The following is a 27,841-nucleotide window of genomic DNA, read 5'->3' as shown; positions in this document are numbered from 1 at the left end:
ACAATTATTATTACACAGATTATTCACAACGCAGATTGAAATTCAAATACACACACACACAGAGGCAGCTAAATTGAACCCACTTTTAAAATATTATGATACCATGAATTAAGAGCTAATATTTTATATGTAACAAGTCTAAAATATTGACTTTGTCCTTTTTTTAATTACACATTGTGATAGATTATACTCAAGTTAGGGAATCACTGCTACAAAATGTTATTGCTGAAATGAGCCATGCTGAGCAAGGCCTTTATGACATCATTATCAATACAAAGTATAAAAAGGGAACAGTTTACTGTACTCTGGGTAAACTAAAGGCTCAGATATTCCCTAGTCATTTTACCCACAGTGATTGCAAGTGTACCTGTACCTTTCAGGCTGACTTGAAATGATTTATCACAGAAAATCATTATCATTACCAAAGACCACAAAAATCACTATCAGCTTGCCAAAGACCACAATGTGAGCAGGAAGACAATAGTTAAAGCTGTTAAAAGCTACTTAAGTATAAAGTCAATATTCAATGGTGTTGATGCATTCTCACAGCCTGCTCTAAAGCTATTAGGGTTGAGAGAGCCCCAAAGCTTTTCAATTATCTGAATCATATGGGAAGGAAAGTAAAGATCTTTGTCAACAAAAACAAATTCATGGTTAGACAAGTCATTAATCATCACAATGGCAGGGTTATTGCTTTTCAGCCTTCTGAAGTTATTGCTGTCTTACAAAATAAGATCCTACCTCAGTGATGGTGTTGGGAGTAAGCCATTGCAAACAAAAGCTAAGTGATACCACCTCATTTTATCGAAGAAAATTTTATCAACATGACTAAATAGTCAAACATCCTTGATAGAATTCCAGTAATATAGATTATTAGACATTCTAATCTGAATGAGGTTATGTTCATCCAAGAGTCTGCAATAAGACCTATATCAGAGCATGTGCAGGATTATTTCAAGATGAAGCTTTCACTATTTGTCTCCAAGGGAGTCTAGCTTGTCAGATCTGTATTGTTACGATTTTTGGATGTGGAGCATCATTGAGCACATGTCCAATGCAACAGCTCACAGCAATGTCACTAAGCTGAAGACTGCCATTAGAAAGGCATTCAGGTCTGTGGATGATGTTAGAAGGCATGCTCAGTTTTCCATATTTGTATTCAGTCAATTGTAACATTAAATGATATCCTTTCAAATAAACATACACAAAATATAAACACAAACTGTCTTAATTTGGCTGCCTGACCTCGCAACACACACAAGGATGTACAAATGAGAGAAAGTATATTCAATATATATAGTAGAACTTACTTATGCAAAGCTGAGGATTCTCTCCACCACTGTTCAATAGATTCTTGCTACATGCAATCCTTCAAGTAACAACCAAATGAAGAGTCTCTGAATAGCAACAAAATGAATCCCCAACTTCAAATGAACACAACACACACACACACAAGGCAGATCATTTACTTAAATACATTTCCATTTTTAGAAACAGTTCAAGATTCACAAACTCAATAAAATGGTGATAAAAATATGAGTGTAATTCAAAGGTAGTTCATTTTTATTTAGTTATACAATATGATTATGGCACCTGATTTTCAGATAATATATCCAAGATTTCTAAGAAAGAAGGGCAAAATAACAAAGAGACACAAAAAGATTTAAACAGTAAAAATATTCATATATATATATATATATATATATATACACACACACACTATACAGACACAAACAATAATAGGATTTCTTATTGAGGCATAAAGCCTAACATACAGAGCAGAAAGGAAACAAGTGCTGCTATCTTCATAGCATTGAAGTTATTCCAACAAAGAAATGGAGCCAGTTCACATACATACACACACAAACACATACATACATTCATTCACAATTTGTGTTTATAAGTTGAAGAAAAAATAGAAAAAAATAAAGGAAAGAGAATATGAGATATTTTTGTTGTGAGAAAAAAATGGTGTTGGCATCTGATAAAAATTAATCAGATGAAAATGATAATGATGTAAAGTGATGTATGTTGAAGAGAGAGAGAGAGAGAAGTGAGAGAGACAGAGAATGTGCAATGAGATGATTAGTACTGCCGCTGTTGGTACTGTGCCTGCGGTGAATAGTCTTGTTGGTTGTATGCCTGGAACTGTGTTTGCTGCTGGCTAGGAGATTTCTGTAGTGGAGGCACACCTTTACGGTAAACTAACATATTTAGAACTGGCTTCCGTTGGATATATTCTACAGCCTTTTTGTGTGTAGCTACAGTCATGTCATGACCATTCACCTAGAAAATGCATAGAGACACAAAGTTTATATATATGGAAATCCATTTCATTATTCATACACAAGCACATGGCAACAGTCAGTAAAAAGATTGTTATTTTTCACACTTTACAAATGAATATATCTTTTAAGATGTAATTGACATCCACATAATATTTCAATCACTTTGATTTTCAATAGTCATCACATTGATATTCTGGATATTTACATAGTACCAGACGGGATTTAAACTACAAAACTTTATCTCTAAACAAAAGTGAGCAACAACTTTATCCACTAGGTTTCAACATCTAGATATTAATGGTTTTCATATCTCAAGATGAAGTTCATAACTTTTTGAGAAATTATAATCTTATTAACAACTCAGCTTAGGTAGAGTCCACTGGAGGTGGTTGCAGAACTATTTCCTGACAAGGAAAGGGGGGTTCTGCTGGAGTGGTTCAGTTTTGTGTTTTAATTGCCATGGTGGTATCCACAACAAAGATAGGAACTTAATCAGTGGTAATAGTTCTGTCTACTGAGAACTTCCTAAAGGTAAGAAAGAGCTAACCCTTTCACAACCAAACCAGCCAGATCTGGCCTAAATATTCTATGTCTTATGTCAAAACTGGCTAGATCATGCCTCTCACAATGCCTTTCTAAAAATAAAGAATAACATCATCAAAATCTCAAAGTTACAAGATAATGCATGATTAATTCAAAATAATATGAATAAATAAGCATTACATTTGACAGAGTAAACTGAATGCTAAAAGGTTAAATCATTGTAAATTTTAAAAGTTAAACAAGAAATATAAATATGTGGTGAAGGAAAAACAATACAAGTCAATTACTAACATTATTTTCAATTTTTTTTTTTAGCAAGAGAGAGAGAGAGAGAGAGAGAGAGAGAGAGAGAGATAATTCTGAAAATGTTTCACTCTTATTCTGACTTCATCAACAAAACACAACTTTCACTTAATAAGTAGCTGTGAATGAATCAGTAAATAAATGTACACAATTGATAAAAAAATGTGGAATTCTGCCCTAATGTCTCATTCTGTCCCATTTACAAGATTCAGTCATAGATAAAGGAAAAGAACAGGTATTTGAATATCTCCTGATAACTGAAACATTAGTATTCTATAACCACTGTACATTAAGACCACTGTGCAATGAATGAAGCAAGGTTTGTCCTGAACAGTAGCCTAGTATATTTTCAATGATATTTTCTACAGTTTAAAGAAAATTAATTTAAGTAATAAACTAAATTCACTCACCTGAAGTATTTTGTCATGAACCTGAAGCCCAGTTCGTGCAGCAGGACCATTTTCATGAATATACGTCACATATATACCCTGAAATCATAACAGAATCCTATATACGTTTACTCTCATGCACACACAATAGTGAAAATTTAAAGGAACAAAAAATTAAGGAAAAAAGCAACAGAAATCAGTTAATTTACAATAAAGAACAATAACTGAAAGATTTTTAGTTCAAATTCTGCTGCATGAAAAAAAAAAAGAGCATTTGTTCAAATTGCAATTAAAAAAAATCAGATTATCATTACAAAAACATCTAAGGATATCTGAAATCTGAAAAAGAGGCAAAGAATTTTCGTGAATTAATTACATGGATAATTTCGGCTAATCATAGTTTTTCAATTATTTTACATATGTGTGACCCTCCAATATTATTCCAACAACTAATATCTCAACCACACTGAGTAATGAGAACACTATCATTTCACAATGGCAACAATGAACTCAAGGGAACACATTCAATACCTACTCTAATAATATGTAAAATAAGTCAAAAACGTTTCTTCATCAGTCATGGGCAAACTTTTTCAAGAAGTGGGCCACGCCAGACATGGCTCATTATCAGGTGGGCTGCACTACTAAAACAACTGAAGGTTATTTTTCATTGGCCATGCCATTCAATAAGTCTTGTGGGCCACAGTTTGCCAATGACTGTTCTACATGAGTGCTTGACTAGCTGGAAATAGCAGCCAAAAGCCCTTCAAATTACAACCATCTTGAAAAAAATGGAGAAACATATTGCATGGCATAGTTCAGAATAGACTGTCTGAAAAAACAAGGTGGTCACAGTTGGAACGGCTTTAGTCATAGGTCTGCTAGATCAAGGCTCATCTGGAGATGAGTAATAAAAACAATCAAATAAATTAAAGATCTGCAGAAGTTCAAAGCATGGTAGTAAAAAAACAGAAAGTGAACATAAACAAGACTAAAGAATAAGTTAGTAGCAGGAACTGCAAAAGTTGTCTGACTTGATATTTAGAAAAAAATTACACAAATACTCAGTATTGTGTTTTCATTACAAAAAAAAAACCCAAAAAAAAACCCCATAGCTGTGATTCACCATATTTTTGCTAACTGTTTTAGATGTCGATGTAATCACAAGAGAAAATAGATACCCTCTTGGCTCTCCAAACCCTTGTCCAAGGAGAACATCAAGGAGGGCTACACCAGCACTCGCCTGATATTCTTTTCAACTGAGTACCATGGAGTAAGGTGAAATGAAGCATCTTGTTCAAAGAGACAATTAACATTGCTCAGGCCAGAAATCAAATTATGAACAATAGACATGATTAGAAGCAACAGATATAAAGGAATCTCTGGTAGACTGGCAGGGAAACCAAGCTTCAGATGAATTAGATGCATAAAGTAATGAACAGATGAGAACTGGAAGACATGGACTGCTCAGCAGGCTTGCTGAAAGAGTTTCTATTATTTAGATTATGTAATTAGTGCTGAAGGGGAAAGCTAGAGAGAAAATAGCAGCTGAGATTGGAAAGAATACAGAACTGTTAATATAATATTCTTCTTCATAGGAGAGGAACATACTACATAAATTGCATCAAGTGTCATACTGAAATGAATATAGAAAGAGTCAACAGTGATTACAGAGGAATAAGTTGAGTCAGGTCTGTCAACTTTACAATGCTATCTGATAAAAAAATATCTATGAAAAGATTTGGCAGATGTATGTAGGAAAGAGTAAAATCTATGGTTAATGTTGACATTATTACCTAGAAATGAAATTAAAAAAAAAAAAGAGTGCAACAGGTGTAAAAAATGGTGTAGAAAGTGAATATGAAAACAAAAATGCGTGGAAAGCAACAGGAAGGGGGAGGATTTCGGAAAATTCACAAGATCCGAGTTTTTCCCTCATAACTTTAAGGAAAATGGTTCTTTTTTTTAATGAAATTTTATATAAATACCTTTCAAATGGCATACATTGGGATTATAATGAAATTTGTAGGTAAAAATCTTTTCCGAAGGAATGGGGAGAGGACTTTGAAAAATTCACAACATCCGATTTTTTCCCTTGTAACTTTAAGGAAAATGGATACCTTTTAATGAAATTGTATATATATATACCTTTCAAACAGCATGCATTATGGATGCTTAATGTGCTACAAACCCTTTATTTTTGTTTGGAAAAAAAAGTGGGGGAGAAACCGGAATTAGAAAATGTTTTTCCTTTCTTCGAAGAATGAATTACGGTGACCACAATCTTCAATCTAGGATTAACATATCCAGTGATTTTTAAGAGGTATGAAAAAGAAATTTTGTTTTAATATTATAATTTTACTTGTTTCACACACACAAACATTAACATGGTTTCTGTAAGGATTTTGTATCATTCTTTCTCTCTCCTGTTCAGACTTCATTACCACTAATTTTTATTACTTCAGCATTTTCACTTATTATTCTTTTCAAACTTGTTTGAATTTTCAATCTAATGTAATCCACACTCTAGAAAACGTATTTCTGCAAAATGTTATCCTAAAATATGGGTAAAGAAAAGTGGCTAATACAGTTTCGCATCTCACCTTCAAAAACGCATTTATTGGGGTCCCCCACTTTTTTCCAAACAAAAGTAAGGAGTTTACGGCACATTAGGCATCTGTAATGTATGCCGTTTGAAAGGTATTTATATAAAATTTCGTTAAAAAAAACCCATTTTCATAAAAGTCACAAGGGAAAAACTTGGATCTGGTGAATTTTCCAAAGCCCTTTTCCCACCCATCTGTTGCTTTCAGCACATTCCAGAGTATGAGGAAACTGTATCAACAACAAATCAATAAGAGTTTGATAAATTCAGTTTTCATGACGAGTGTAGAGTTTCAGACCTTGCCTTTTGTTTGAATGTGAGGAAAAAAAGAAATGCGGTAGTGTTGCTTGAGCTGTAGGTAAGCTATGCAAGAAACTTGATTAAACTGTTACCAAGGAGTGTAATGCAAGAGTAAGATCAAGTTAAATTTTTTTTTTAAACTATTAAAAAATTATCTGCAACTGGTAACTGTAACAATCAGTACTAACTGTTTCAGAATTAGGTAATAGACAACTAAACCAACAGTGTCACTCTAGGGTCTCATCCTGGTGTGTGGAGGGAAAGTGAATGGATTCGTAGGTGGAGGAACTCAACAAGGAGTCAATGGCCATCCAGCAAACTTACACATAGAATACAGCTCCATTAAGACATTGAATCCAGCATTGCTGACTCTCTTGGCAACTTCTATACCCAGTTGTCTCTCTCAAATGCACAAGATTTACCTTTCTGCTTACCGAAGAAGAGCTAGGCAAAAGAAGCTCCTTGATAACTGTGTCGAGTTTTGACTAATTTTTTTTTTTATCTTATTGTCAGAAACAACAAAAGTGTTGCTTTCATATTTAATACAAGTGGCTTATATAAGCTAGAAAAAATGTGTTGCAAATTGATAGTAATTAATGAAATGGTGGACAAAAAAAAATATTAGTAAAATAATTAGTTCAGATTTGAAAACATCTGACCACAGACGAGATAACAGAGAATTGAGATGTATACTGCCCTGTTCAACTCATGCCAGAATAGGGAAATAGTTAAAATAAGATGGGAGAAGTATTATTGGGTTCTTGTTTAACACTGAGTCAGCCCTGATTTTTCAGACCTACGATCAAAAGTATTGTAGCAGCCTTATTCAAATACAGTGTATTTCAGACCACATTGTCTTACATGTCCTTGGTCACAGAGAGGCTCCCTCATTGGCTGTATTATTTCACAGTTTGATGTTCCTTCCTGACTAACAAGTGGAAATGACACAAATTCAGTTAAGACATCCAAAAATAATGTGTTTTCTTTAGAGGTATAGAAACATAAAAATGTAGCAAGGTCTGAACTTATATCATATACTTAACAGTCAACCACTATGTAATTTTCTTTTGTGTCTGTTTAACTCATCACCATCATCTCAGCCAGTCCAAAATGAGCAGATCTATGACCAAAGACATTCATGCAATAACCATCCCATATTTTTCCCAAACAGAATTTACCCCAGACTACATTTATCAATGTGCCTTTTAAAGTCAGCAGGGTCTGGTTTAGGTGAGATTTGACTGCTATTTCACTTTCATTGGTTTATCTGCATCTGTGGTTGGGTGATTATGGCAAATTTTAATTTTTAACCAGCTGTCTTTGTTAAAATTGAGTAAATCAGAAGCAAAAATGACAGCTATGACCTGGAATTAGTAATACTGATAAAAGTTGATGTTCAATTTAAATATCTTTAGGTCAATGTTTGAAGAAAATGTGCTAGAGACATAACAAAATAACCTAGGAGACACCAGATTATTTCAGAAAAAGCCTATACAAAAGTTACCCAAATGACCTGAAAAGAGATCTTTGTACTAACAATAATAGTCAAGTCTCAATATTAAATGTAATCACAGATAAATGTTATGGCTACTTATAGTAAATCTAATTGTACTAAAACGCATACAAAGAGAAAATAGAAGACACATTGTTAAGCATTGCAAGAGGAATGTGTACAGAATGCTTGCTGAGCCTCCCATAACAATACACATACACTTTCTCTCACTATCTCTATCTTAATCAAATTCCAGTACAACTAGTTTGAGAAGTAGCTAAAACCAGAATCTAAACAGTCCAATTTTTATGACAATGTTACAATTATAAATGCATGTTGGAAAAAAATTATCAAAATCATCATTACCATCATAAATAGCTTAAGTTCCATTCTCTATTGTCATGATCTTGCTTAACCACAGGACAGCCATACCAATCTAACCTATATAATCAAAAGTATTTAAGCTATTACATCCATATGCCACAGACTACATTATCCATTTCTTTATGACAATAGCATGTAGTTTGAGGGAGATTTGGATATTGTATACAGCAGGTCAAACAACCATGTACTGTATGCCAAAAAATCTTGTATACGTTGAATGCAACAAACTTTTGGGTGTAATCTAAAATGATCTCACAAAATATTAATTTTGATATAGTTTAATACAAATTTTACTTTTACAGTTCAGTTTGAACAACAAATTTGCTCAAATCCCAAAGCTTACTCTGCAGCTTTCATTCACATTGACCACTCCCTCTTCTAATTTCTGCTTGCCAGTCTAACTTTTACTGTCACGACAATATTGTTATAACAATAGTAATTTATAAAAAACAAAGGAGATATTGTCTATATATAGCAAGAAAAACTCAAAGCACTTTCACATTTCATTATTTTATACTTTTCAATTTCTGTGGTAAATGTTTAAAAGTTATTAAATGTTTTAAAATTTGTTCACTATTTTCAATCTTTCATCATCATCATCATTTAACGTCCGCTTTCCATGCTAGCATGGGTTGGATGATTTGACTGAGGACCAGATGGCTACACCAGACTCCAATCTGATTTGGCAAAGTTTCTACAGCTGCATGCCCTTCCTAACGCCAACCACTCCGAGAGTGTAGTGAGTGCTTTTATGTGCCACTGGCATGAAGGCCAGTCAGGCGGTACTGGCAATGGCCATGTTAAAAATGGTGTATTTTACATGCCACCTGCACAGGAGCCAGTCCAGCGGCACTGGCAACGACCTCGCTTGAATGTCGTTTCACGTGCTGGTAACGATCACACTCGGACGCGCTCCACTGGTACAGGTGCCATCACGATTTCGCTTTCACTTGCCCCAACAGGTCTTTGCAAGCCAGGTTTAGTATCCAATGAAGGAGACATTGGCACGGGTGCCAGTCGTCGAATTTAGTCCGATTTCGATTTCACTTGCCTCTTTCCTATTTTATAAGCTTCATCTTTAAAGGTTAAATTGTTCATATAAACAAAAAATACACACGCCACATGAACTAAAAGAAAAGCACTTGGGAAGGGATTTAGTGTTTCTCCTATTATCCTCAATAATCAATCCTTGTGTCATTTCATAGTTAAATCCAGTAAAAGAGACCTTGAGAGCATCCCCCAGAGGGAGCCATATCAACTTGTCTCTTAACAACAAAAATACTCAAGTGCTACTCATATCAAGAAAATCCACTGCACACACCCTCTTCAACTAGAGCCCTCAAAATCATTCCAAATTGCTGGGCCTCACTGTCACTGAGAATTTCTTTTCATGAAAGCATGTCCTTAGCATAGTTAAAATCACATCTCAAAGACTAGCCTTTCTCTTCAGAGCCAGATATAAACCTTAAATACCAATCCTCTAAAAGCTAACATACCAAGAACATACCTAACTACTAAGGTTAAAACATTGCACTGAACTCTAGGATTTAACCTTCACATTCTCTTTAATATCTAAATAAAACCAACAACAACCAAACCATTTGACAGTTCTGTTGACTAACAATCTTACTACATTCTTTTGTGGAACCCTTTGACCTGAAGATAACACACCTAAACATACAAATTTAATTACAAAGCTATACGTGCATGAAATTCTAACCATTAGCACTTCCCTAAATCTAATCAATAAAAATTCTCTATACTATCTTACATACAACCTAACATACAGACTAATTATCATTCAATAGAACTCAGCTTACCCTAGAAAATGTTAAGACTACTTAAATCCAAGATGAACTTAAATGATTTACAGTCCAATAATAGCTTAGCTGGGCAAAACTTCGAAATCATTGGCTGAAGTGAATTAAAATAAAACAGCTTAGGCTGAGCTTCGTTACTGAAAACTGTGGTGGTGGTGGTGGTGATGGTAAGTGGGTAGTGAAAAGTGTACTTCTTTTCTTTATTGAACTAATTTTTTTATACTGCCTATCACTCTACCAACAGAACTTTGCATCCAAATCTTGATCATTTTAAGCAAATCCTGAGGGAAGAGTGGGACAACATGTCTGAGTACTTCATCATGAAGAATTGTGTACTTTTCTTTATTGAACTAAATTTTTTATACTGCCTATCACTTAACGCATATGCGTAAGTGCAATTATTTATCATCTGCTCGCATGAAAATTGATATTTGTTTATAAAATATCGGTGACAGACGATATAAGCTAAAAGGAGAAAGAATAAGATGGTATAGGCAATGATGTAAAGAGAAGCAGAATCATTAGATCAAGCACAGGAGCAGCAGCATGTAGAAGGGAAAATGTGAATCAAAGAGTATAGAGTGAGTATTTACAACAGATAAGAGAACATGTTCAAGATAGAATAGAAAATGAAAATGAGAGAGAGAAAAAACTGTAAACATACAGGTTGAAAGTTACAACATTGGTGACATGAATATTCTCTGTAATCATTGTGAAGCTCTTAGATTTATAAATGAACACCTGAACTGCTGAAAGAATGAGAAAGTCATTTGCCCTCAATTACAGCTTTACCCAGATGGAAGGTTTTCTTAAATGAAAATAATGCAGAATATACAATTTCAAAAGAAACAATTTTTATGATTCTTTCAACTTCCAGCCATCCAATAGTAATCAGAGAAGGCCTGTACATCAACCACATCAATATTACCAATGTGAGAGGGTCTGTACATCAGTCACATCAATCTCAAAAATCTAGGAGGGTCTGATTAATAGCTGCCATATTAATCTCAACAGTTTGGGGTGAAATATGCAAAGGGCATGGTCACTGCCCCATCTTTTCTGACAGTTTTACAGAAAAAGAAAGACAACTATAACAACTAATGATTACAGAAATCCAATGAATACAAAAAATTGGAAGTATATATCACCTGGAGACTGAAATAATACTCACTTTGTCTGGATAGCCCTGGGGGCTCTTTGTGTTGTCTTGATCAATTCCGCCTCCAATACGAAAACCACATCGATATTTCTGTTTGCCATCTGTACCGACAACAGGGTTTCCATGGTCATCTCGTTCTGGTTCTTTATGGAGGACAATTGGAATCTAGAATAACATATTGAAAAATAAAAGATAATAGTTTGGGAGTGTGATAAAAGACTACATCTGAGATTGTGTGTTGAAAGTGAAGCAACTGAACTTTAGTAAAGTTACTTAAAACAAATGTATGCTGTTATATTTATTTTTGTTTTATCTTTAATGATATTATACTATTAAGTAAGAACCAATCAAGAACCAAAGAATAATTTCATTAATCATTCCCATATAGTGTTGAGTCTCAAAATATTTGAACATACAGGGTGGGGAAGCAAAACTTGGAATATTTTGGAAGCCTTATTTTTCATATATTCCTGAGCGTAAATATTAAAATATTGTTTTCTATTTCAGGGAGGCGGTATATAGAGTTAATTTAAGCAGAAGTGCTAGTCATACGATCTAGCATGTCCATTTAAGAAGCCAAGAGATAATGCATTACAAGATTTGCTTCATGCCAGGGTTGCACAATTAGACATATTGCTCAGAATGTTGGGGCCTCTGTGAGCACTGTCCACAACATTAAGAACCGAATGCTGGATATGGGAGGCATCAAGAGAAAGCAAGGAAGTGGAAGAATAAATATCAAACGAGATAATGCATTTCTTAACTCGAATTATAACACCCTTTTGACGAAATATGAAGCACCAGCGAAAATCAAACCTCATGTTACTTGCTTCCCTTAATAAATACAAATCAAGTATAGACAAGGACGATTTTCTTAAATTTTTTGCCTTGCATTGCCGTTGATTGCAGTTGTATTAAATAAATGTAACCTGATTTTATTTTGTGTTCTGAATTTGTTTGAGAGACTTGTGTCGTATGGTTCTCGTACGACATAACAAAATAATACATTAAGTCCGTTTAAGAGATAGTACTAGATGCTTGTCCACTCACTGGTACTACTCAAACTCCTGAGCTGTCAGGTCACGGCCGACCTTCCGTCAACCCATTGGCATTACTCCAACATATTTATCCTGGCGGACTAATCCATCCGTTCTGCCTTGGGGGAGTTCTATTTCCACACAACAGAGACATAATCAAATTTTATAAACAGTATGGTTTTTAGAGTTCTGTTTAGCAGGTGTAATACAAAAGACCCTTAGGAAAAAAGCCCCCTAAGACAAAACCCCTCAAACAAACCCCCATAGTTAAAGTATGAAAGTGTTTTGTTTTTTTTTTACAACTACAGTTTCCGTTTTTGTTTATTTGAAATTATATAAAAATAATATTTAAAGATTTGGCTGTTATCACTAGCATGTGGAAAGACCTTTTAGGCTTAACTATATGCTTATTGAAAATCATTAAAAAAAATATTGGAGTTGATACATTCAACTAAAAATTATTCGAAATGATGCCCCAGCATGGCCTCAGTTTAATGATTGCAACAAGTAAAATGAAAATAAAAACGAAATATATCAGAAGTTTTGACCAGGTCAAGAAATGTGGAAAAAAAAAATAAAGATGAAAAAATAACCGCAAAATATAAGCATGAGGATTTTGTCTACTTTCACACTTTCAGTAGGGGCTTTTGTCCATACCTCTGTTCAGCATCCCCAGTTGCAATCAGCTGACTACATGGTTAGCTCTTCCTAACGCCAACTATTCCAAGAGTGTAGTGGTAAAACATATGGCTAGCACAGGTGCCTTTTACCAGGATATTTTTTCTTGTCAACAAAATGATTATCTTTACATGAAAGATTATCTGAATTATGATTATATTTATATGAAAGATTATCTGAATTATGTATAAAGCAGACGAATAGAGGTCCAACAATGAACACAGGTAAGACTTGTAGATTTTGCAACACAAAATTTTAAAAGTATATATCTATGAATAAAATTGGCAGATGTATGCTTTTTTTTTTTAACAAGGGAGATGGAGAATAATGAATGTGTATTAAGATCATTTATGAAACAGTTGATAATGACTCACAGATCCATGACAGTAAAAGAGTAGAACAGTGACTGACTTAGGAGAAGAAAGAAGCAGATAGTGAACTATATAGCAGGATGTGTGGGGAAAAGCTAATAATAAAGTATACTGGAAGGTTTTACTAATTCTTTCAAGGTCACAAAAACAAAACTGGGAATTTTTTAAACATATTTACCACCTTCAATGACCTGACTGGTCATGCTGGGGCATCACCTTCAAAAGTGTAGATGGTTATATCACCCAACTACTTGATTCATATATTTTGTTTAAAGAAAGATGAAAAGTAAAACAGGTCTGGGCAAAAACATAAAGGCTGTAACTAAATAGCACAATGTTATTTACTGATGCTCTACTAATTCTGCCATCCACTATGAAGATGAATCAGGATGCCTTTGGGAGAAAGAAGTTTGAAATAATATGGTTTCAAATAAGCCCTCAATTACAATGAAAATGAAGTGGTGAGAAAGTGTCACTAAAATAGAATGTTGAACAATGAGAATGAATGACTAACAGAGGTCAATCAACAGTGAATTTAACAGAGGGTCCAAATGTAAAGACAGGCAGAGTAGTTAAAGACATTAAGCCATTAAACTGCTAGATCAACGATGAGAGAGTAATACATGAATTTACAGAGATTGTACATAAGAGACAGCTGCACAAATGAAAGAACAGACAGAAGACAATAGAATATGAAACGCAACCAGCCAAGGCCAGGTCCTAAGGTGTTAATGCAATCACTAAAGTTACATGAACAATGAAGAGAGATTCAGTCATAAAACTGTAGGAAGGTGTACGCATAGTCTGTATGCTTAGGCTGATAACATAAGGACCCATTGTGTTGTAGATAGGGAAAATAACAGTTCATAAAGTGATTAACAATAGTATAACAAGTTAACAAGATAATATACTTCACTTTGACAGCATGCTAGCTTTGTGTGCATGTATGAAGGTATGTGCGTGTATATATATATATATATATATATCATGAAAGTATTTTTTGTTCATTGAGGTATGTGTTATGATGATGATGATGGGTGAAGGTTGAAGTGTCATCTATCCTCTGTGCACAGAGAAATAACTAAAATATCAAACCATTGCTCTCAAGATGATTTCATTGAGTCCATTTTGTAAAAGAGATGGCAATATAATTGGATGAATCAGCTGTATTTGTATTGTAGTATTTCCTTGATCAATGTATCCCTCTCTATTTAAGACAGCAGGGTGTAATTTGAGGGTAGTTTCACTGCTATTTCTAGCAAGTTCAATGATCACAGAAAGGCCCCTTAATTTTTTTTTTTGATTTGGCATATTTATAGGAACTGGGTAAGATGTAATGTGTAGAGCTAAGAGGGTCATGAACTGAGGATATGTTTGAGAATCACTGCTGCAAAAACTTCATCTACCATTTAAGCCAATTTCCCTGTGCCCTCAATATTACATACAAACACACAAAGATATAGGATCCAGCAAAGAAACCTATATAGTTCTCATGCAAGACTGATCCTTTTAACTTCTATTTTGGTTTGAGTTGCTATTACTGAAAAAAAACCTATACCTCAGCAATTCTGTGTGTGTGTGTGTGAGAGAGAGAGAGAGAGAGAGAGAGAGAGAGAGAGAGAGAGAGAGAGAAAGAGAAGAGAGAGAGAGAGAGAGAGAGAGAGAGAGAGAGAGAGAGAGTGAATGAAATAGAGTGTTGCTGTATGATAACAGCAATTTCACATTTAATACTCAACTTCACTTAAGTTTTCTTTTGAACTGTCAAAGGAACCAGAAATTTGAACAAGCCCACATTTTTATTCTTAAGTGGTATGATAAAGTAACTGAAAGAATTACACATCGCTGAGTGGGATGGGTAGAGGGTGAGGATGGGGTGTGGTGGTGATAGAGTGAAATGGGTGGAGATAGTGTGAGGTGGGTAGGTATATCATGAAGGGGGAAGGGATCTGGGCAGGGTGAAGTGGAATGATATTGAGTTCAGTAGAGCAAGATGGGGGGGGGGGGTAAAGTGAGGCAGGAACATTATAGAAGGTAAACACAAAGTAGAAGGGAGTAAAAAACAAGAACAGCAGAATTTTAGGGGTAAAAGAAAAATAGGACCATTACAGAATTATTTCTTTTGTAGTTGTAACAGAAGTAGAAAAAAAAAAGACAGAGAGTGCAATAGAAAAGGAAAAGAAAAGAAAGAAGTAAGGAAATAATAAGACAACTTCATGACTAATAACTGTTTCTAATTTAAGCATAAGACCAGCAATTTTGAAGAGAGAGGGTTGCATTGACCTCTGTACTTATTGGTACTTTATTTTATTGACCCTGAAAGGATGAAAAGTAAAGATTTGAACTCAAGATATAAGGAGCCAGAATAAATCCAGCAAAGCATTTTTTTTCCAAAACTAATGATTCTGCTGCTTTGAATATTTTCTGAATATTCAGAGGCAGAATCTAGCTGAAAAAGTTCCTTGCATAGAAACAATATCTGAAATTTTAGTAGGACAAGAACTGTCAGTTATATTGACTCTAGGCATGCATTGTGGTCTTGTGCAAAACCAGTCCTTTCAGCTATAAGTAAGTAACACTGCAACAGACTGGTATCCCATTCAGAGGGAATGTTGTGATCTCAGTCACTTATACATCATGGAAACCAGTTTACCAGCTAGATGACTCAAGACAGCAATGTCCAAAGTTTTTTTTTTTTTGTTTTGTTTCAGTCATTAGACTGTGGCCATGCTGGGGCACCACCTTGAAGAATTTTAGTTGAACAAATCAGCCCCAGTACTTATTATCATTATTATTATTTGTTTTTTTTTTTGTAAAGCCTGGTACTTATTCTGTTGGTTTCCTTTGCCACACCGCTAGATTACAGGGATGTAAACACACCAACACCAGTTATCAAGTACTGGTGGGGGACAAATACATACACAAAAACATGCACAAAAGTCTGGTGCAGGCTTCTGTCAAATTTTCCAGCCCATGCCAGCATGAAAGGCAGACATTAAATGATGATGATGATATGATGGGCTTCTTTCAATTTCCATCTACCAAATCCACTCACAAGGCTTTGGTCAGCCCAAGGCTATGGTAGAAAACACTTGCCCAAGGTGCCACACAGTGGGACTGAACCTGGAAACATGCAGTTGGGAAGCAAACTTCTTACCACACAGCCACACCTGCACCATTGATGATGATGGTGCTTGACTAATATGAAATTGGAGTAGTGAGATGGAATAAATACTGCTTAGCATTCTATTTAACACTAACCACTCAGCCAACTTCCCATCTAAATGCAAATAATAATGATGTTATAATAATTTTGCTTGTTCCTCCATTACTTAGCCCATCCGTAACACTTCCATGTGATCAGTTGAAGGGGGAGAGGGGGAGGGGAGAGAGAGGAGTGGAGGGAGAGGAGGTGATGAGTGAAATGTGTAAATCTTTTTTTTGAACTATGTTTTTTTTCCTCCGTTACTTAGCCCGTCTGTGATGCTTTCATGTGATTAGTTGAAGGGAAAGATGAAGAGCGAAAGAAAAAGGAAAGAGAAAAAGAGGGTAAGGCAAAGACTGCGGGAGAAAGAGGGAGAGTGCTGTGTATTAAGTCTATAAAATTGTGCATAAAGTATATAAAGTGTATATATAAAGTGCATTATGTAATCATCATATTCCAATTTCCTTCTTGCTAGTAATAATTCTTTTTATCATGGGCACAAGGCCAGCAATTTGTGGAGAGGGGATAGTCAATTACATCAACCCATGTTCAACTGGTACTTATTTCATCAAACCTCAAAGGATGAAAGGCAAAGTTGATCTCAGCAGAATCTGAACTCAGAATGTAAAGATGGACAAAATGTTGAACTGAAAAATTATGGGGATGTAAACGAACCAACACTAACTTTCAAGCAGTGGGGTGGGTGGAGCACACACACACATATATCCTCTTCATCATCCTTTAATATCCGCGTTCCATACTGGGATGGGTTGGACAGTTTGACAGGTACCGGCTGGACAGGAGCCTGCACCAGACTTCTGTGTCTGTTTCGGCAAGGTTTTTACAGCTGGATGCCCTTCCTAAAACCAACCAGCCAGCAGGGTGGACTGAGTACTTTTTACGTGACACAAGCACAGGTAAGGTCAGTTTTGGCAAGGTTTTTACAGTTGGATGCCCTTCCAAACGCCATCCACTTTATAGTGTGGACTGGATGCTTTTTATGTCAACATGGACCTGCATACATTTCAGCTGGACATCAGCCTAGTCAATTTCACTTATCTGGAAGAACCTTCAAAAGTCATAAGTACTGCTCTTCTTTCCCTAACATACACATATACACACAAACACACACACATACATATATATAAACACATGATGGGTTTCTTTCATTTTCCATCTACCAAATCCACTCACAAGGCTTTGGTCAGCCCAGGATTAAAGTAGACTAAAGGTGCTGCACAGTGGGACTGAACCCAAGATGACATGGTTGGCAAGCAAGCTTCTCAACCACACGTGCTTGTACCTTTATAAATACATATAAAGCAAGCCTTTCTCCACTCCATACACCCCTCTCTTAAATTTATGTCCTTGTATCTGTTAGAAACAAAAGGCCTGAAATTTAGGAGGAGGGGGCTAGTTGATCAGTTTGACCCAGTATTTGACTGGTACTTTATTTTATCAACCCTGAAAGGATGTATGGCAGGAAAAGTCAAGTTCAAATTCCAATGAGGTTGATTATGCCTTTCATCCTTTCATCATCAATAAAATAAAGTACCAATCAAATACAGCCCCCTTTTCCCCAAATTTCAGGCCTTGTGCCTGTAGTAGAAAGAATTATTAATATTGCTTCTGTTTCAGCAAATTATATTGCACATAGCTCTTATGATTTAAAAAATTCATTGTATTACACAAACAGATTTTCTTTTTCTTTTACATGAACTCTGTTTCATGAACTCTTATTTCTGGTATTTTCTTCACATTTGAGAAAAAAGAACTTTAATTCATATATGAATTTTTTTTTTACATCATTTAAGCATTTCAAACATGGTGACTAAGACAACACTTCTCCCAAAAGTACACCAAGGAAAAAGAGGAACATGAGCCATGTAAATGAATACAGACATTTTTGTAGATAAAAAATACATTGGCAAAAATGGAGTTTTTGCTGCCAGATAAATTACACATCATAACATACACAAACTTTTTGCCAAAACTATAATGAAAATTTGTCTTTTGCTTCCATTATCAGCAAAAAGAAATTTTGAAAATATAATTGTAATAGAATTCTATCACCAGGGACTGTTTCCTTACTCAAAGAACTTGGTCAGGAGAGGGGAAGGGAAAAGTTCACCTACCATTGCTTCATGAAACAAGCTTTTTCTATACCCTCAAAGATCAATTGAGGAAGGTGCTGGTTGACATCTGGACCAGCATCTTATATACTGACTAGGCTAAATCTTGCAATAGTGTCAGCTTGACCTCAAGGACCAAGGGTGAAGCACAATACCAAGCAAAGCTAGAGCATAAGATATCTGCTCAGAAATCTTAGTACCTTGCCTGCGTAACATGTGATAAGCAGAGACTCGAGCAGTGATGCGGAGTCCTGACTTAAAAGCATAGGTGTAACAAAGAATGATGCGCGGCTGGAAGCAGTATGCATAGAGCTATGCTCCATTGTGAATCAGACTGGTGATGCAAGGCAGAAAATATAGAGGTTACACTCATGATAAAAAAAAAGCCAAGGAGTTGAAAAGACAAGAAGAAAGGAGGATGGCCAAATGCAGCAAGTTCTAGAGGTTGCCCTTCCAACAGTGTTATTGGTTGAAGTGCTGGATACTAACCCACCTTCAGTTTTAGAAGTGGACAATATTGAAGCCCACATCATCATCCACTTGTACCTCTTGAGAAAATGGGGAGCAAATGAAGGTTGAGTGGACTAACAGACTGTTACAGGAAAAAAAAAAAAAAAAAGAGACAATACCAAAATCTATCAGAAAGCTTCCAGGAAAATAGGATAATCTCTAGTACTCATGCAAATTCACGATTGTCAGAAGCAACTACTATTAACTGCACAAGTATGAGTAAAGAGGAGGCTCAGACTATCAATATATGGATGGAACAGGAATTAGATGAAGACTAGGAGCACTGGGATGATAGAGTTTTGGTTAAAATCACAGAAGAAATTTATGAAGATATAAAATAGTTTTTGTTCAGAAGATATTAGATGTTATAAAGAAAAACCCACCAAAGAAATGCTTACAGATACCTTTGGTGATCCTAGGAATAATATAATGACTGGTGAGAAGAGCCATGCTGTTCTCTCTCTCTGATCTCATGTAACTAGTAGATTGTTACCACTCTGTGGATGGTTAAAGGTTTTTATTTTTAATTTTAATATTATATCTTGTTTTAGTTTTTGTTTTACATAATTTATATTTATTCTGTGATGGAGTGAGGGGAACATATCAAATTTTAATAAATATATAACATTCTTATCCTCTTGAATTTGTCAGTGGTGCATTTTTGGCAATAACATTTGTTCATTCATTTTCAGGAATTTCGTTAGGAAGGCTTTTTAATGCCAGAATATCAAGAACACCTTGCAGATGAGGTGTCAAACTAAATATTTAGGTATATTAAATTATAAATAGTAAAACACATGAAACACAAAGAACCTCGGACTAACGAGGGAGCCTCTGCGTGATCGTTTGATTAGCTAAAAATAGCAGCCAAACTTTCTCCAAACACACCACATCATCTTAGGAATGAATAACACAATGGATGTGGTCCTAGATATATTATGCCTGGAAATATACGAGATGGTCACGGCTGGAGCGTATCTGACTATAAGTTTGGTGAATCACAGCTCATCGGGCACTAGACAACACTAAGAACAAAGACAGCTTTCGCTATTTACACATTCGCAAAGTTTCTCAAAAAAACTATAAAGTTACGTTTTGGAATCGATAAATAAACTTGAGATCTCAAGATGTGCTGTGAGAAAGTTAAGAGAAATAAAGAGAAAAATTGTAGTAAAGTTGGATCCGATTTGAAACAGAATCAACATATGGGGAAAAAGACCTGCGTTAAAAGTAGTAACTTAGGAGTTGATATCTATATATTATTTGGAAAACTAGTAATTATTTAAATTTTATTTCTTGATGTTTATTGTTAAAGTTTGACAACGTAAGAAATATATAGATATATTTACATTTTGTTTATTATTTAGCGGAATGTCATACTATCACCACCACATGATATATATATATATATATATGATCGCTAGCCACTAAACCTTTTTTTATTTTCTCTCCCTATTTATTTCTGTGTTCCTTTCTGTCGAAGAGGGTAGGCTCGAAACGTAAAAGATTTTCTCAATCGCGAGCGTTAAACTAATACATCTGTTTGTTGTTTACACACCCGTCTTCGTCTTTTGTTTTGTCTTTTTTTTTTTTTTTTTTTTGTAAATTCTCACTATATATGTGTGTGTGTGTAAGTGGAAATATTTTCTCAACAAAAAAATCAGTTACACCCACATAAATTAGTGGAGTGATTTCAATGAATGACAAATAGGTTTTTTATTGTTTTTTTTAGGAGTGGTGGTGAAATTTGATTAGTGTGTGTGTAAAGCACTCACCGATTTCTTGTTATTGGACAGTGTACCCAATACGTATTAGAGATTTTAAATTTCAAATATACAAATACTTTTTTCTTTCGGTAATTAAAAATTATATATATATGGTAAATATATAATTTAATATCGAACAGATATTTCTAAAGAAAAAAAAATTTTTTTTAATCATATACAACTGGATTGAATGTTTGAAATATGATAGTATAGAACCTAAAATTTTCTCAAAGAAAACGCTAAAGTATTTTGTATTAAAGTAATACCCAGTTACCCTGCTCTCTATAAAAGCAAGTAATCATACTTCACTACTAAAAAATATATATATATATAGTTCCTTAGCTTGGTGAAACAATTGTGCGTGTATACATTTAAGCGTATGATACGTGCGAAAAGGGTGTAGGTATATTTGACTTGGTCAGTATATTACCGGTACATATTTGATCAACCCTGGAAAGAATCAAGACATACTCGATCCAAGACGGTTTGTTACTAAGAGGACCTAGGCAAATTTAATTTCTGTATTATCGTCGTTGTCCCAAATTGGATGCATCTAATTTCACGTTGTAAATACCACTGGGCAAAAAGGGATAAATGACAGTACTTCGCATTTCTCTGTAAATATTTTCAAGCTCCATAGAAAAGTGCCATTATTGTCGTTGTAAAACGAATTCAGAAATTAAAGATACGCAAAACAACTTTCGGTTTATATTCTTTAAATTACAATATTGTTTTTAACTTTCAAACCCAGCTGATGGAGAAAGAAAAAAATAATTAATTTTATTTGCCACGGGGGAGGAAGGGGGGATAGTGAAGGGTATATGGGCAATTAGAAAAAACGATCGGGGCTTAGGCAGAACCAGTTATGAAAATAATAATAGTTGTTTCTTTATTTGCCACAGGAACAACATATGAGGGGCATTAAAAAGAGAATATTGGTTTAATACAGAAGCCATTTGGATAGGGCTACTGTAATGGATTAACGGGTGGAAAGACGGCAGACAATCAGATGTTAAAGGCAATTAACGAAGAGCTCGGGTGGCGCAAGTACGAAAGAATAGACGTAGTATGCCAAAAAAAAAAAGTTAAGAACCTTAAGGACAAAGCGGGGGAAATCTGAGGATGATGGTAAGTAACACTGAACAAAGGAAGGAAGAGAAAAAAACTACTATCACCAATCATTAGAATAATAAATGACCGCATGGCTTGAAGAGATAAATAACGAAGGAAATGGTTTAACATTATCTATATAAATATTTGTATTTACATATATTGTGGTGGGGAAAAATGAAAGAAGAGATTCGCAATAATCAGTCGTCTAATTCCTCTAACTCATTCAATCTGTCTATTGATAACACATAAGACAATTAAAATATTCGGAGAAAGAAAATGGTAAAATCGAAGGCTAGTTACAATTGGAAGAAAAATTAATTGGGTAATTATATATATATTTAGAATATCGAGTGGACATTAAATAATAAGTGCCATATAAAGTTAGAGCAAAGTATAAAAAAAAAAATAAGTATTAAAAGCTTACACTGAAACACTCGAGAGGGTCGCCGGCTGTATGACCTGCCATGTTGTTTTGGTAAAAAGAACAGGGAGGAGCTTGGAAATTCTTACGTAATAAATTATTACTATGTATTGTTTTTACTTTATATCAATACGAATAGTTCTTGAATTACTTAGAATTAGACAAAAACTTAACAGATGTATTTTTTAATATATTTTTTTTGTTTATATAAATAAAGTTTGTAGTCACGTTTACACGATATCGAACATGGCGCTCTCTTTGAATTCTTCCACATGAGATTTTCAAATTGTTCGTTGATTTTTGTTAAAGCAGCCTATTTCTAAATACTTGAAGCATGTTGTCCAGCAACGGGTTAACAATAGACCAGTGGTTCTATTATGAGGTAGGACAATTTGTTAATCTTTAACGTCTTGTAGTTTGTGTGTTTGGTAAAGTTTAATTGTATGGAACGTATCAGCCTCCCACATTTTTAATATTCGCACACCATGTGTCTTTTTGTACACTCTTTCAAAGACTTGCTTTAATAATTCTCTGTATCCATTTTTCAATAGTAAACCATTCTCTTGGTATTTGTTGCTATAATGAATTTTATCGTTTTTTGGAAACGACTCTAAGAATATTTGTTTCCTTGTATGTACACTGCTACGGTATTCAATTGTGTTTTGAAAAACAAATTTTCATCTACACAAAAGAAAGCATCTATTATATACTATACACAATACCGAATTACAACATACATGCAAACATCATTGAAGAAGTGATGGAAATAACTGAAATAATTCATTACTAGACTAACGTAAAATTGTACAACACAATAATAACCGCCATCTTGCACTCTGTCTTAATGAAGAACGTTTGTCAACCACACTTGTAACAATAAAAGGCATGCAATTTTATTATTGCTGAAATTTCAGCCTACCCAGAGGCAGGAGCCATATTTCCCCAAAATTACACGGCGAAAGTAAAGAATACGTACACCCAGTGTTCAGGGTTTTTGTGACGCCGGAAACGGTGACGTACCTCTACCAATTACACACAAGTATATTAAAAAGAAGGTTTCCAGTAGTAACGCGATCCAAGATACGCTGTGAAGTGAAACGGTGGAACCCAACAGCAGGATGGTTACATATGGAAAACATTTGATCATAGGTTGCTTGATTGGGTCTTACCTGAGTTACCAGACAACAGCAATAATCTTAATACTTTCGCTTGTCACTCCGTTAGTTAGCCCGTCTGTAACGCTTTTGCTTGATTAGTTGAATGGAAAGGCGAAGAGAAAAAAAAAAGGAGAGAAAAGTGGATAAGACGAAGAGTGAAAAAGAGGGAGAATGTTGTGTATTAAGTCTATAAAATTGTACATTAAGTAATCATTGTATTTCAATTTCCTTCACTTTTCTATGATTAACAGTTGAGCGACTATCTTTTGAAACCGAGACAATCAGGCTATGCTTTTAGGTTGTTTGGATGATGTTTTCAGAAATAACCCAATAAATTTACCATTAATTCTGTGAAATATTCACAGGTCTCACTAGTCTTATAATAATTCTGCTTGTTTGTACATTACTTAGCCTATCTGTAATGCTTTCACGTGATTAGTTGAAAGTAAAGGCGAAGAGCAAGAGAAAAAGATGGAGAGAGAAGTGTCCGTGGCATGAAGTAGAAGGAACGTAATTGTAATGCTTTCACATGATTAGTTGAAGAGAAAGAGAAAAATAGGATAAGGGACGAGTGAGACAGATCAAGGGAGAAAGAAAAAGATTGAGCGAGAAGCATCTGTGATGTGAGGTAGGGGGAACGTAATATTCACCTGGATTAGCCAGGCTATTTGGTGCTGAGTTGGCTTCTCTGGCCACAGTACTCAGTCCATTCCCCTCATGCTCTCCACGTTGTTCCAAATTTTTTTCTCAAATCATTTACCCACCTGATTGGAGGTCTGAGTGGTCTCTTCCACTTGTGCAGGTGCCACTCAACAACTGCACGGGTTCACAGTTGTCTGTGAACCTTGCGACATGACTAGCCCGTCATAGCTTTGCATGGTGGTATTTTGCAACGTCTTTCATTCCAGTTATTGTTCCTGATCTTGTTCCAGATGTGATCTCTTAGCACGATTCCCAACATAGACCTTTCCATGGCTCTCTGCGCTGTAAGCAGATGTTGTTGTTCTCTCTTCGCCAAGGCCCAAGTTTCACATGCATATAGCATTGCAGGCAAGACTGTGCTGTTGAAGAGATGGGCGCAAGTTGCCTTGTCTAGGTTCACCCTCAACACACCCTTCACCAAGGTGAATGCTCTTATCCATCGTGAGATCTCATTGCCTTATAGTCATGTCTTGACCAAGAGACACATAGCTGCTCACCTCCTCTATTCCATTGCCTCCAACTGTTAGGCAACTTACCAGTATGCCTTCAGATTATGTGTACTTGGTTTTCGTACGGTTGAAGTACTGAAACCCAGTTCATGCAGCATGGTCTGCAGCTGATCAGTACTCTCCACTATCAGTACTATATCATCAGTGAATCTTAGATGGGTGAGCAGCACTCCATTTATCCTTATGACTCCATCCCAGTTCATGTCTCGTATGACCATCTCAAGACATGCAGTGAAAAGCTTAGGAGAGATGGTGTCTTCTTGCTTAACACCCTTCTCCACTGGAACTGTCACTGATTAGGATAACAGGGCCACATTTGTTGTACACCTGGTGTCCACATCCCTAAGGAGGGTGACGTATTGCTCATCGCACTTTGTTTCCTGAGAGCTTGCAGTACTGCATTGATTTCGATGCTGTGGGAGGCTAATCAGTGCTCTCCACTATCAGTGCTATGTCGTCAGTGAATCCTAGATGGATTCTATAATGGTAGATTATGTTCACTGAGGTCTGAATGCAGAACAGGTAGAAAATATGCCTCTACATTCCATAAATGTTGTGCTAATTGAAAATGGCGCTAGCTGCCTTAATATTGGTTTGCCTGAACCAGTTGGAATGCAACAGGTTGAGCATGAAGATGACATGAACTAATCCTTTTCTTTTCAACTGCTTCAATGGCTGCATCAGTGATCACTCTCCACTCATCAGTGAGGGTTGCAGTGATCACTGATGCAGCCATTGAAGCAGCTGAAAAGAAAAGGATTAGTTTCTTGCTTAATTAGTTAATTAATTAGTAAATGAAGTAGTTGCTTTCTTAATCAATTAGTTAATTAGTTGCTTGCTTTCTTACTTAATTAGTTGCTTGCTTTCTTACTTAATTAGTTAATCAGTTGCTTGCTTTCTTAATTATTTAGTTAATTAGTTACTTGCATAATTAATTAGTTTGTTGTTTTCTTAACTAATTAGGTGCTTGCTTGCTTAGTTAATTAATTAGTTGTTTAGTTGCTTGCATGTTTTGTTAGTTGATTAATTAGTTGCCTGCTAGCTGAATTAGTTAATTAGTTGCCTGCTAGCTGAATTAGTTAATTAGTTGGTTAATTAATTAGTTGCTTGCTTAATTTAGTTCAAAAGTTGTTTGCTTGTTTAATTAGTTCATTAATTAGATGCTTAATTAGTAAATGTATTAGTTGTTTACTTGATTAGTTAATTGTTTGCTTGCCTGCTTAATTAATTAGTTAATTAGTTGCTTCCTTGCTTAATTAGTTAATTAGTTGCTTTCTAGCTTGTCTAGTTAATTAATCAGTTGCTTGCTTAATTAGGTAGTTCATTAATTAGTTGCTTGCTTAATTAGTTACTTGTTTAACTAATTAGTTGCTTTCTCTTTCTCTCTTACTCTTTACCTTATTCTCTTTTTCTTCCTACTTTTTCTTCTTTTTCTCTCGCTCTTCGCCTTTCTCCTCAACTAATCATGTGAAAGCATCTTTAATCTAAGTGCATGGTCTACTGTCTAAAAATGCAAAATTATTATTAGATTGAAATTGTTAAAATATGGGATATCTATTTACACAAGTATGCACTCCCTTTCTCTTTCCTAAACATTTAATGTCTTTTTACTCTTCAGTTTATGATGATGAATTGGCATAATCGTCAGAGCATTGGAAAAATGCTTTGCGTTTTGTCTTTACATTTTGAATTGAAATCCTATGTTTTTATCCTTCTGGAGTCAATAAAATAAAGTGCTGTGAATGTAATGTTCTCTTCCTCCAGCTGTTACGTCTTGGACAAGAATGGGGTGGTGGATGGGGTGCCTGTGTTTGCTCATGACTGCATGGACACAGAAAAAAAGGAAACATCAAAAAAAGCATAAATCGATTGTAACTGGCCATATTTATTTATTTAGATTTCAATTTACAAATTTCTCGGTTGGCTAGTTTTGAAATCAGATTTCGATTTTAGATAATTTCTTTCACTCACACCACTAAATGTGGGACACAAATCTCACCCATTTACCCCATGGGTGAAAGTTAATTTTTAATATTCCCTTGACAGATGCAATACTAATTTGATAGGTTTTGCACTCCAACATTGACAAGGTACAAAAAGGCAGAAATATATCTGGTCTTCTTGTGTGTCACTACTGAGACAATGTACCCCTTGCTCTGATATATATATCATGATTTTAACATGTCTATGAAGATATTTTCTCTCATACAAAAACTACAGCATCATACTTTTTAATGGTGTGTTAGGTATGGTATGGGTGGCCATTTTAATACTGCTCCAATTATATACACTGAGTTTATTATAGTCCAGCAAACTTTCTTCAATATCAGTGAATGCATTTTTCACTATTTCCCATATATTGGAAAGGCAAATTTTGTTAAGGTATGTAACAAGCAGGTACACATCATTGACCAAACTCAAGAAAGCCAAAACACACTATCTATAAAGGTATTTTCTCTCGAGCGAAAGCCACAGTATCATGCATTTCAATGATGTCTAAACATTAAGTATAGTACACAAATCATCATCATCATCATCATCATCGTTTAACGTCCGCTTTCCATGCTAGCATGGGTTGGACGATTTGACTGAGGACTGGTGAAACCAGATGGCAACACCAGGCTCCAGTCTGATTTGGCAGAGTTTCTACAGCTGGATGCCCTTCCTAACGCCAACCACTCAGAGAGTGTAGTGGGTGCTTTTACGTGTCACCCGCACGAAAACGGCCACGCTCGAAATGGTGTCTTTTATGTGCCACCCGCACAAGCCAGTCCAGGGGCACTGGCAACGATCTCGCTCGAAAATCCTACAGGAGCCAGTCAGGCGGTACTGGCAACGGCCACGCTCAAAATGGTGCATCTCATGTGCCACCCGCACAAGAACCAGTCCAGGGGCACTGGCAACGATCTTACTTGGCTTGCCGGGTCTTCTCACGCACAGCCCATTTCCAAAGGTCTCGG

At 35.3% G+C, this 27,841-nt stretch overlaps 2 protein-coding genes across 3 annotated transcripts in view; one reads left to right on the top strand and one right to left on the bottom strand.

Annotated features, from left to right (window-relative positions):
• Nucleotides 1-1,844: 1,844 nt before the first annotated feature.
• On the bottom strand, nucleotides 1,845-22,672 carry LOC106870732 (tax1-binding protein 3 homolog). Its single transcript, XM_014916906.3, has 4 exons — nucleotides 22,517-22,672; nucleotides 11,296-11,448; nucleotides 3,545-3,622; nucleotides 1,845-2,286 (listed from the first exon to the last, which is right to left on the bottom strand). Exons 1-4 carry the CDS (start codon nucleotides 22,556-22,558, stop codon nucleotides 2,086-2,088), a joined length of 474 nt encoding a protein of 157 aa, XP_014772392.1. The 5' UTR covers nucleotides 22,559-22,672; the 3' UTR covers nucleotides 1,845-2,085.
• Nucleotides 22,673-22,752: 80 nt separating this feature from the next.
• Nucleotides 22,753-27,841, top strand: part of LOC106870733 (nucleoporin NDC1-like) — a 57,424-nt gene continuing 52,335 nt past the window's right edge. For both annotated transcript variants that reach the window (XM_014916907.3, XM_014916908.3), the window contains exon 1: nucleotides 22,753-22,895. In XM_014916907.3, coding sequence (XP_014772393.2) covers nucleotides 22,848-22,895 — 48 coding nt within the window. In that variant the 5' untranslated portion in view covers nucleotides 22,753-22,847. The remainder of the gene's footprint in view (nucleotides 22,896-27,841) is intronic.

This window comes from Octopus bimaculoides, chromosome 4 (genome assembly GCF_046866305.1).
Source record: "Octopus bimaculoides isolate indiv1 chromosome 4, ASM4686630v1, whole genome shotgun sequence".
In the NCBI taxonomy this organism is placed as follows: Eukaryota; Metazoa; Mollusca; class Cephalopoda; order Octopoda; family Octopodidae; genus Octopus; species Octopus bimaculoides.
Note: the sequence above shows the minus strand (reverse complement) of the source record. Positions and strands in the feature narration are given on the sequence as shown.

Bases quoted from the DNA above. Each gene is read 5' to 3' on its own strand.
- LOC106870732 (XM_014916906.3), bottom strand. From the start codon at position 22,558: ATGGCAGGTCATACAGCCGGCGACCCTCTCGAGTGTTTCAGT. The intron at 11,449-22,516 runs GTAAGCTTTTAA...ATGTTATTCTAG, and splicing joins ACCCTCTCGAGTGTTTCAGT to ATTCCAATTGTCCTCCATAA. The intron at 3,623-11,295 runs GTGAGTATTATT...TTATGATTTCAG, and splicing joins CCCAGGGCTATCCAGACAAA to GGTATATATGTGACGTATAT.